This window comes from Artemia sp. Qi Xiang Cuo, chromosome 20 (genome assembly GCF_049724085.1).
Source record: "Artemia sp. Qi Xiang Cuo chromosome 20, ASM4972408v1, whole genome shotgun sequence".
Taxonomy (NCBI): domain Eukaryota; kingdom Metazoa; phylum Arthropoda; class Branchiopoda; order Anostraca; family Artemiidae; genus Artemia; species Artemia sp. Qi Xiang Cuo.
This window is the reverse complement of record NC_142813.1, coordinates 45,534,197-45,546,319: the sequence shown is the minus strand read 5'-3', so window position 1 is coordinate 45,546,319 and position 12,123 is coordinate 45,534,197. Positions and strand designations below refer to the sequence as shown.

General features: G+C 32.9%; 1 protein-coding gene across 6 annotated transcripts in view; it reads left to right on the top strand.

Moving 5' to 3' along the window:
* Positions 1-12,123, top strand: part of LOC148940269 (DNA cross-link repair 1A protein-like) — a 320,311-nt gene that overhangs the window by 253,828 nt on the left and 54,360 nt on the right. For 5 of the 6 annotated variants that reach the window (XM_089105742.1, XM_089105740.1, XM_089105741.1 and 2 more), the window contains one exon: positions 6,147-7,084. In XM_089105742.1, the coding sequence (XP_088961868.1) occupies positions 6,148-7,084 (937 nt within the window). In that variant the 5' untranslated portion in view covers position 6,147. Of the gene's footprint in view, positions 1-3,878; positions 3,977-6,146; positions 7,085-12,123 lie in introns of those variants that run through there. The other variant, XM_089105745.1, reaches the window with a different exon arrangement.

The window sequence follows — 12,123 nt, the reverse complement described above, 5'->3', positions numbered from 1 at the left end:
CCACCAGGATCTGCCCACAAGTATTCTCCAAGTATTTCAACAAATGTCAAATTGAGTTCTGATTTATGTCAAAACCAGGTTACTTTTTTGTTCTGTCATATTTGTAGGTGAAAACCCTTCAATTTAAGAAAACCAAAATTTTATACCCTTTTCTGAAAAAACCTCCAACTTTTGATAAAACAGTTAAATTCGTAGGTGTTGTTCCTGCATACTGAAACACTTTTTAAGCCAAAAAGTCTTTCTATTAAGCCTTCTGGAGTAGAAAAATTGTTTTTTGTTTTTTTTTTTTACAAAAACTGTCAAATCATTGGTACCTTTATCCTACATATATGCAGAACAAATCACTTTAATAAAATATTTCTTATTTATAACACTTGGAAAATTTCTATTAATCATATATTCAGGGCTCTTTTTCCATTTTAATGTAAATTTTTCCCAGTTTTGTATATGGCCTAGGGCTATATGGCTTATTGCTAGGGCTATTTTGTCACAATAGTGAAGGTTATATTTCTAAAGAGTATTCAATAGGGAATTGAATGGTACCAGTTTTTTGTTATTATAGTGTTTTCTTCTCAAAAGGAATATTTGCAGAGGATTTCCAAAAGTGTTGCTTTATACCTTTACTAAATTCTTATTGATGAGGTTCTATAAGAATTGGTTATAGTTTTGATGCAAGATTCTCCTTATTAAGTAACTACAATAATAGGACATTTCTTATTGGATAAGCTCTATTTTTTTCTTCTTTTTTTTGATTTTTTAAATCCCACCTCCTCTCCTCTCAGTGACATAATAATCTTTTTCACTTAATTTCAAACTTTAATGTCACCTACACTAATTTAAAAACATATTTTATTTTTTTAATTGGGTAGCCAAACATATTGATGAAGACATGGTATACTACTATAAATTTCAAAACGACAAAAAAAAATACCATTCCTGGTTTTGCAGGGCGCCCATCCACCATAGGACACCCCTTTCACCATGGAAATACATTTATAATACACAAATATTTTTCTTAAAACCTTGTTCTCAATCAACTATACATCATCCTCCCAATCTTCCCTCAACTGCATAACAAACCTAGGAGGAGTAGAATACTGTCATACATTAATGTCATACATTAAACTCATTAAAGTATAATTTAAATTCTTTTATCTTAATAATAACTTCATTTCCTCAATTTTTTTTTAATCTACAATTTAAAACTATTTATGCTTTATAACATTTAATAAAAATTTTCAAATTTAAAACTCAATTTTACTCATCCATTCCACATCTACTCTCTCCCTCCATACTCAACTCCGTCTCAAGTCATCCACATAACTTTCAAGCCAAACATTTGCCAAGGAATTTTGACTTGCTTTTGATGTTTCCACATTTTTAACACATGCATGCTAACACTTGTCACTAACAAACACAGCACATAATTCCTTGGCTTATCTTTAACACAAAAGGACAGCTTTAGAGCTTTCTTCATTTCTTCTACATAATAATATGATAAGCTCTATTTAATATAGAGCTTTAGTTAGAGATAGCTCTATTTAATCAATTTTAATATGTTAAAAGATAAAGTCTGTCAACTTTAAATTGTCACATTCAATGCTCTTTCCAAGCATAAAAATCACTGCCATTGCAATGGTAGAACAAATCCCTCCCCATAATGAGTCCAGGTGTAGTCTTAGGTTGTAAAAAAACTTAACTTATTTTTCAAATTGGCTTTATTGTGTTGCGGAGTTATACTACTGCTTTTGTAGCTGTGTTTTTTCTTTAGATGATCAGTCTCTAGTTTGAAAGTGATAAAAGGTGCAACCTCAAAGTTTGTCCTGGGAACAGCAATTGTGAAGCAGGGCAGACAAATTTCCAAATTTTTTGAAAATTTTCTAGTAGTTTTCCAGAAAAAAATTGAAACTTTGTTTCCTTATGTTATGTATGATGTCAAAGCAGAAAAATCCTTTTGTGCAAAGCAAACTTTTTGAGAATGATTTTATGTTTTGCTTCTATAGAACATTAAGTTGTTTCTCTGAGAACTAGTGAACAAAATTCTATATCTTTTCTACATTTCTTGGAAATAATTCTGAAATAGTTGATCTTAAATGCCAAATTCTATTTTTTTTTTTTTTTTTTTTTTTTTTTTTTTTTTTTTTTTTGATGCCTCTGGTATTTTAATTGAGCAATGCTCAGGAAACAGAGCTTGACAATTGCTTCATACACACATTACTTATTTCAGAAGTTACATATTGACTTTATAAAGAATAATGTAGAATAATCATGATGCATATGCAAAAATTATATGGGAGGATACAAGTCTATTGCCTGTGAGATGTGGTTGCATGTTCGTCTTGTAAAACTTTATTTACAGCATCTCTAGACCTAAAAATTATCATCATACTAAGTAATTTGCTTCTTACAGAACCTAATCTAATGTTTATAATTACTACACTTACTCTTATCACCTTTCTTGTAGAGGGGTTTAATTAGAGTTTTCCTACAATTACTAGGTACTCCCTCTTTTTCAAAAATCATATTTATAGTTTTCAGTATATTATCTCTAATTTCTTAACCACCATATTTAAAAAACTTAATTACCACACTATCAGTACCTAGGGCCTTACTGTATTATTTTTTGATCCTTGTAGTACTGTCACTAATTATTCCTTCACATCCAATCTCTCTTTAACTCTTTCCTTGTCACTAGTTGTGGCTCCATTCCTATCTTTAACTGAGGCAAGTCCAGATTTTTATTCTGTCTCAATTTATTAACATGCCAGTGCAATATTTTATTTTACGCCGTCTGGCTGCACCTTCCAGATCTTCAGCAATTTTATCCAAAGCCTCCACTTCACACCTTTTTATTTCATATTTTAATACTTTCTGTACATTGTTCTTATTTTCATATCATCAATCACTCAAATAATTCTTGTACGAACCCCTCCTCCTCTATTAAAAGTAAAGCATTTTCATTAATATTACAAGCTGCGTTTCCAACTGTCTTCCCTAAGACACCGTCTGTGCCTTTACAGACTATTTTTCTAAAATTATCCAATCCATCTTAGACATTGTCAAATTTTTAACTCTCTTGTTTGTTATTCAACTGTTCCTGGAAATTTTCTCTCAAATTCTCATCCTGGAGTCAAACAACATCATAGCTTTCCAAAAGGTAGTTACCAGGCATGGAAAAGTTCCAAAGCTGCCAATAGCAGAATTTGACAGAATTCCAAAAGCTGCCAGCAAATTTCACTTGGCCCAACTCCCAAGTAGTATTGCTACTATGTTACCCCACTGTTTCCTTGGCGGGTAGTTACGATTCCCAAATTTCAGCTTTAGATTAATCCTAGACACTACTTGATGGTGATCTTTATTTTTAACATCAGTAACAGCACTCCTATATACCCTAGTATCTTGTATCAATCCTGTCAGTCTGCAGTTTACAATTGCAGAATCAATAAGGCTAGCTGTATCGCCATCATATGAATGGGCCATTTTACAACCAAACACTGTATTAGTTATTGCTAGATTGTTATACCAACAAAATTGTGGCAGTCTGTAACTATTACTGTTCTCTTTTCCTACACCAAAGTTACTTTAATCAATGTTAATGCACCAGAATTGACTTAGTAAAGGTTTAACTGTCACCCAGGTATTATTTCCCCTTTTTCAAATATTTCATCTGTTTGTACTGCTTGTGCCAGATCTCTTAATCTGTTTGGATTATTGCATTGTATAAGAGTGGACAAGGGTTAATCAAGACATTCATTGGTCTCTGTTTCCCTGCAATCCTAAATTCTCTATATCCTATATCAGGCTATATCCTGGTAATTTCTAATTTCAGCCAGCCATTTATAATTTCAGAGAGGTCCTGTTTTTCTCTAAGAAATAGTGCAGTTGCTGCATGGAACCGATATGAGTCTTCTTTCAGTTTTAATTTGTTGTTTGGAATTTCAAAAAATAAGTTAAAGTCCTTCCTTTTGAACAGTTGGTACTTATTTTACTTATTTATTTCTTATTATTATTAATTTGTTGTTTTATTGTTTTTTGGGTCTTTTTCCTGGGTCTTCATTTTCCTCTTGTTGTCCCATTGCTGGTTGAAAAAAATAAATTTTTCTTTTTCTTCTTCTTTCTTTGATTGAATGTCCATATATTTAGTTATTTGTTACTTTAATTTTTTATCTGTGCAAAACAAGCTTGTCTATCTGCCAGATCTTTGTATATTTAGTATGTTATGTATATGACTGAAAAATAAATCCAGCCATATCCCAGTTGCCTGTGTTTATCAAAATTTCTGAATAGGCACTACTATCTTGTCTTATTGGTTTTCTATATCTGTAAAATTATTTCTTGATTTCGAGTTTGATTTTCATGTAAAATGCTCAGCAGAGCATGCGTGTGCAACCCTTTTAAAGTTTCAGCACTCAGGGGGAGACCCTGCTTTTCTATTGCAACCTTATTCTGGATGTTTGTAAAACATGAAATTCTGCTGTTTAAGAAGCAACATTTTGGAATAAGGAGGAGCCTGTCCCTGTTTTAATTCTTATTTGTCAGGTAGATCAATCTCTTTTGAACCGCTATTTTTCACCTTCAGATGCAATTTCGGTGGCCTTAAAGTTAGGTTCAATTTCCAGTTCTGTTTCTAATTTCAGTCACAAACCTTGTTTTTGCAGTTAGAAATAATCTACCTGTGTTTTGCTGCCATTTATGTCATCCTGCAAGCTTGTAATAAGCTTTCGTCTCTGTTAAATGTTGTTGTTGGAATGCTAGTGAAAACTCCCTTGGTAGTGCTACTTGGCCTAGGGACTTGTAGATGTAATTTTCAATCCCTTAAAAGACGCAGCATTTCTGGGCACTACAAATCGTTTAGTCTTTTGATCTGGGCTTATTAAAAATAGATCCAATCCAGCAACTCCTTTTGTTCTGGGCTGATTGAAAATATTTTTAGCCAAACAGAAAACATTATTTGGCATATTTTTGGGTGCCATTTTTATTCTTTTTCTTCTTTATGAATTAATAAAGAACTACCTTCTTAAAATATTACTTACATCATTAGAGGTCCTCTTGGCCCTGTCTAGACTGCATCAAATTTGTTTCCAAGTTGTTTTTTTTGTTCTTTGGGGTACCCCTGACCCAGGACTAGCAGATATTAGTTTTAAGCTAATTTGAAAAAATCCTATTTTGAAAAACTTGGAAACCCTAATTTACCCTAATCAGATCTAATTTCAAAAATTGTTATTGAACCTTATTTGGGCAAACCGGAATTTCTTCGTTTTTTGTGAATTGGTGCCTCTCGCCGAAGGACATATGGATATAAGTTTACTGCTGATCAAAAAGAAAAAGTTATTTTTGGCTCATTTTTGGGTAACACAATTTTTTCCACTTTTGTTTTTGTGCTTTGTGTTCTAATTGATCCAATAATTGATGCATTTACGTTTCAAGCCATTTGGAAAGAAAATCTATTTTTTTTTTTAGTTGAAAAAATCTTTTTTTTTTCATATATATTTTTTTAACATTAGTGATCCAGTGGATAAGAGGAATACAGCTGCAAGTTTCTAATCAAACAAAGATGAAAAGTTTTCGCCTAATTTTGGCCCCCCTCCTAACTCCCTTCCCCATCCCCATACAAATTTGTAGCTCCTCAGCCAAGGCAAGGATTCTTGAAATGTTCCAGCTGATAATGTAGCCAAAACCTAATTTGCCTACATTTTATTTTCTGTTAAAACCTAACTGTGAACAATGTCCAATTATTATAATTTAAGTCCTTACCCCTAAGATTGTGCAAGCTATGTCATCCCTAGGGGCATGCTTATTGGACTTTTTGATTGCTTCAAAAAAGGCTGTCTTGAAATTTGGATCCAATGCTATGGTTATAGGACCAAAATAAAATAAAAATAAAAAACTGAAAAATGGCTAAAAAAAACTACACTCAGAATCCAGTGCTTTTGATAAATGCTAAATGCAATATAATTGATTATGATATTGATTGTTCTGTAAAATCACCAGCCATGAAGAAAAGTTTAGCCTATTTCCTAGCTCTTCTTTAAGAAATATTATTTGTTTATAGGTATCTTGATTACCCTGGTAGGGTCTTAAACCTCAATAATCTGGGTAGAGTTCCTGCATTAGGAACCAGTATTTAAAATTTGTTTTTCTTTTAGAATGGATGACGATGAAATATATGAGCTGTGTGATACATCTTGGCGAGAGGATTTAAAAAGACAAAAGAGAAGAGAATCACAGCCTTCTAAAAAGGCCAAGCTTGGTGTTGCCAAATCATGTTCCAGGCTGTCAAATTCTGCATCACAGTCTTCTAAAAAGGCCAAACCAGACATTGCAAAATCATCACCCAGGATGTCTTCTAACCAAGTTCAACCAACTAAAGAATTTCTCTCACAATCTGTTTTGAGTTCAAAAAACAATTCCTCTTTGATAGATATTAACACAAACAATCCTTCAGGAAACAATACTTCAGCAAATAGTTGTGTTAGTGACTCTGATGGCCAGGGATCTACTCAATCATTTTATTGGTCAATTTCAGAGTGCAACTTAATGTCAGTGAGTAATCTGGTAGATGTTGATGCATGTAGTGATAAGCAAACTTTAACACCTGAGCCTATTAGTTCAAAAGAAAATAGACCTCGTGTCTTTTCTGATTCTCTCTCTACTCAATCCTCTCCCACCAAAGAATTAGATGGCAATGAAGGAGTAGGTGAAATAAGAAATAGTGGAATCTCTGCTTTAGTAAATGTTGACTTGGGCTTATCAGCAACTGCAAAAGCTAGTTTTGTCAGAGAATGGGTTGATAATTGTCAGCCTTTTAATGGCCATGTAGAAAGTTGTGAGATGCAGTTAGATGGCCAATTGAATCCCACAGAGGCTGCTAGGGAGCAAGAAACTCTCCTACAGGAATCAATACGCCCTTTTGATTCTCGAAGTATTTTCGTTGATATATCTCAAGAATTACCTGTAGAGACCAGTGTTTCTCAGATATCCTCATCAATGGCCGGTGGTCAACAGTCATTAAAAAGCTATTTCACTGTCAAAAAAATTGTCAAGTCAGATTCAACGCCTACTGAAGAAGCAGCTACAAAAACTGGTAAGGGCAAAATAGTTTTTGTTGGCTGTTTTTTTAACATGCTCCAGTTACTTAAAGAAAGTAAATTATTTTCTTCTTTTGTTCAAATGTGTCCTTTGCCAATATTCTATGACAACTTTTTCAGTAAGATCACCCCAGAAAAAGAGAAAAGAATAGAGACAAAAGAAGTAGACAAAGGGGCTATCTCAATAGAGGGTGTGGTTCAGATCCATAGGCTACCTCAGCTTCTATAATTTTTCATATTTTGTTGACTTAAGTATCAAAAAATATCTTATTTTTCCCAGTACTTAGCTTAAGGATAAATTGATATGAGTGCTGAAAGTTTGATCTGTAATCAAGAATTCACACTAATTTGTAAATTTAATACAAAAATTTTAGGTTATGGCAATGACATAATTTACAAATATCTAAGAGGCTAATACAAGCCTCCATCTACAAGACTAACAAGGAAATTCTTATGTAGATGACTGTTAGCTTGATTAGTTTTCTTGCAATTAAAAATCACATTATCTTGCTGGGTAGTTATTTTTACTTTTTTCCAATGACGCCTGGTGAAGACATCCTAAAACTTGGTAACCTTTGTAACCTTTGATGTCATTGTTAGTCAAAAGAATATCATTATTTGTAAAGATCAGTCCTACTGTCATGAGGAATGTTGATTATCAGATGTGCTACCAAAAATACACTTTTTGTCAAAAATTGTAACTTATTTTAATGCTATTGCTTTTACCCAAGCTGTTCCTTAAAGTAACTACGGTGTTCCAGTGCCAAGCTATCTGCGGAATAGAAAAAAAAAAAGAGAGAGAGAGAGAGAAAAAAGATGCCGTTTAGGCAGAATTCTGTAGTAGCTGCCACTTTTCCTGATTTTCAAGCCAATATAAATCCCTTGCTGTTCAAGGAAAGGGAAAGAAAGTATCTTATATAGGGGTTTCGGACAAGGCGGCTCTAATGGTGTACTTTTTGTTTTGACCTGACTATCTTTATGAGTTATGGGCTATTATATTTTTTTAACATTGGACGTGCTCGTCTCTTACTAGGTTGCTAGCTACTGCTGCAACCCGGAAAACATAAACCATAAATAACCCATGCAAATTTTCTTCTTTTTCAAGAAGGAAGGCTGGAAACCTCCAGTTAAGAGTATGTGACAGCGGCAATTTCAAGGATGTACTTTTTATTTCAAATGGACTTCATTTTTTCCTCTTTAAAAATTCTCAAAAGTTTCATGTTGTAGTAACTAGTTATTGTTCATTTGCATTCAAATGACAATTAGTCTTTTGAAAATAGTGTCACGGGGTAAATATTTGTCACTTGGTGGTTTTATTAAAAACCGGTCTTTTAGGTTTGGGCTGCTACTGCACCAATGACAATGGTTGTTGAAGCTGATTCAGGAATGGTAACTTAACGGTATCTTAACGGTAACTAACGGTTATCTTAACGGTAAATGGTAACTTTTCGGTTATTTTAACGGTAAAAGCTTGCTGCAAAATGACATTTTATGGGAATTTGGCGAAACCCCACGAATTTTTTTCTATTCGAAATAAAAAACTGTACCATTGTAATCACCATAGCCGAAAACCCCAAACCCCATATTAAAGTCAACTCGTTATTAAGTTAATTTATAAGCTACGTATATTTGTTACTAATAAAAACGTTCGTAAATAAAATTAAACAAGTTTGAACCAAATAATTGAACCAAATAAAAGTAGAATTAATATGCAAGTTTTGTTTTAATTATTCATGTACGGTGAGACAAAATCAAAACCTGCATTAATTCAAGAACGTTCAAAAATTAAAAAAAAACAAGTTTTTTAAACTGAAAGTTAGGAACGACGTTAAAACTTAAAACGAACAGAAATTATTCCGTATATGAAAGGGGGCTTAACGCCTCGCTCTTTACGCTAAAGTTTGACTTTCTCACAACTCTATTTTTTTAAACAAAAAAAACTTAAGCGTAAAGAGCGAGGCGTTGAGGAGGGGACAGCCCCTTTCATATACGGAATAATTTCTGTTCGTTTTAAGTTTTATCGTCGTTCCTTACTTTCAGTTAAAAAAAAACTTTCTTTTTATTTAATTTTGAGAAAAATGACATCTTCATATAGAGATGGTATAACACACGTATCAGTTGAATTGCCCAAAATATCGTTATGGTCCTTGTACTATTGTACTAATGTTCCTTGTATGGCTTGAGCAAAAAGGGATAGTACTAAATTAAGATACAAACTTGTGCAATATTTTTATTTTAAAGAGCAGCTTGGGTAAAAGTGATAGCATTAAAATAAGATATAATTTTTGACAAAAAGTGTATGAGCACATCTGTTAATCAATATTCCTCATGACATCATTAGTATGGCTGATCTTTACAAATTACTATGGACCATAGTTTGTGACCTACTTGGCTACAGCTACTGTTGCAACCATGAAGTAGTAGGCCTATGACTGATGTAGGCATATGATGTAGGCCATGAAGTAGTAGGCCTATGACAAATAATGACATTCTTATGCTTGACAATTACATCAAAGTTCACAAAGGTTATTAAGTTGTAGGGGGTGTTCACCAGATATAGTTGGAAAAAAATGAAAGATAACTGATGAGCAAGATAATATAATTTTTTTATTGTAAGAAAATTAATCAAGCTAATAGTTATCTACATAAGAATTTCCTTGTTGTTCCTGTTGATAAGGCTTGTATTACATTCTCAATATTTGTAAATCTTATGATTGTGAGCTAATTGAAGGAACTAACTACAACATAAACTTAAAAATTAATTGATATGAATGTTGGGAGTTTGATCTGTAATCAAGAATTCACGCTAATTAGTAGATTTAATGTTAAATTTTCAGTTGATGCTAAACAGTTCCCTTTTTTTACTGGAATATTGAAGTTGTACAGTACAAAGTTTTTTGAAAAACTTATTCTGAAAAGAAAGCTGAAGTTTGCTTTCTACTACTACTACTTACAACTCCCTATAGCACCAAGCTGCCTACGGCCAACACAGCTATACACGCTCCTCCTCTATCCTAATCAACTAAAAGCCTTCCTCTTTAAACCCTCCCGTATATTTCCCGTTTCCCTTAAATCTATCTTTACGATATCCTTCCACCCCAATCGTGGACGACCTGCTTTCCGTTCAGCCCTAGATAGCAGTAAAATAATGGCGATTTCACATATCTTATCACAGAGCAAACAAACAATTATATTAAAACAGAAACAAAAATCGTAAAAAAAACAAAGTCAAAAGATAGCAATTGTAAATGTTAAAATAATCCGCTACAGTGTGAAAAAAACAAAAACAAAAAAAAAACAGGTCTTAAAAATTCAGCCAAAGAAAAACAACAACTGTCACAGATAGAAATCAACCCTTAAATAAGAGAAGGAAACTGGTACATGTCGTGGTCAAACTTCTAATAAATTTAAAACATAATGAATTTAAATAATTTTAAATGATTAATACATTTATAAGATCTTAAGTCAAACTGGCCAACCATGACAATACAGAGAGAGAAATCTCGAGAAAAAAAACAAAACAACAGAAAATAATTAATTATGATAGATTAATAGATTATTAATAGATTAATAGATTAATAGATAATTAATAGATTATTTCGGTTTTCAGCGCTGATGACGCCTAGTTTTATGCAGGTGAAATGTCCATAATCGTAACACAAATGCATCTGGTATATAAATTGAACTGAAAGGTTTATAAACTGAAAAAAACGTTTCAGTTATAAACTGAAAAGTTTATAAAACGTCCACAAATGCTTAAATATAAACGCACAAAAGTTTATAAAGCTTATACTTATGCTTATAAAGCTTATACTTAAAAGCTTATAAAGCTTATACAAAAGCTTATAAACGCACATTTACTGGAATGGAGTTCCAAAATTTTGGCCCAGTATGTAGGATGCTGAAGCCTGCTCTTGATGTCGAATAAGTTTAGTGTGAAAAGCCGGAATAATGGGCTCTTAGTTAATTATGAAATTGGGAATTTGTTTGGAAAATACCAGAAAAATTAAATTTAAAATGACTATAAACATAATTTTGACAAAATTTGGAAAATGACTTTAGATGAAGTTGATCATAGGCAGCGCAATAGCGCTGCCTAAGTAAAGAGTGATATGGATACAATGTGTTATTTATTTATTTTTTTTATTTATTTTTTATTTATTTTTTTCTTCACCAAGGCACTTCGTATGGAAGGAGTTTTTGTAGAATATTCTGAAGGGGCTCATTTGAATGGAAATCAAACGTTCTAGTGTCTTTTTTAGAGTCAAAAGTGATTAAAGGGTAACCAACTGCTCTCCCGCGCACCTTTCCCCCAAAGACATTCGGTCAACATTTTGAAATTGCCTTAAAAAAAAACAAAGAATATACCCAGAAGTCCCATATAGGTGCCTAACTGATGATCTGTCATAAACTGATGGATGATGTCATGAGTCACACACAAGGCCGTATCCAGGGGGAAGGGGCTAGGGAGTTTGACCCCCCCCGAAATGGTTTTCCAACTCGTAAAAACGTAAAATAAATGAATATAAACAAATTTCTTACCCGTTTTTTTCTGTACCCCCCCCCCCCCGAAAAAAAAATCTTTTTGTAAACCCCTCCCCCCCCCCCCCCGAAAAAATCCTGGACAGCCTACGGCCCTGGCAATGAATGATGATTAGACGTGATCATGATGATGACGAACTGTGATCAGTCTTAAAAAGTGAGTGTCGAAACCAGGTGAGTTGTTGAATGACCCTCTCTTGGCATAGAGCCCAATTAACCCTTCTTGAATAGTGTTTTTCATTTTATTTTCAGAAGTATTTTCCATCCAAGAACGCTATTCGGATTTGTCAGCGCTTTACCTGAAATTAGTTATTTGTTGTTGAGTGCCTAAACAGTTTCAAATATTTCATAGTCGCTTAAATATTTTTATTAAACACATTACAATTTTGGTCATTTTTAGTTGTTAATATTTATGTTGAATAATTTCTTCTGTAAACTGCTTTAGGATAAATTATGACAAAATTATAAGTAGTTATTTATAATTAATATATAT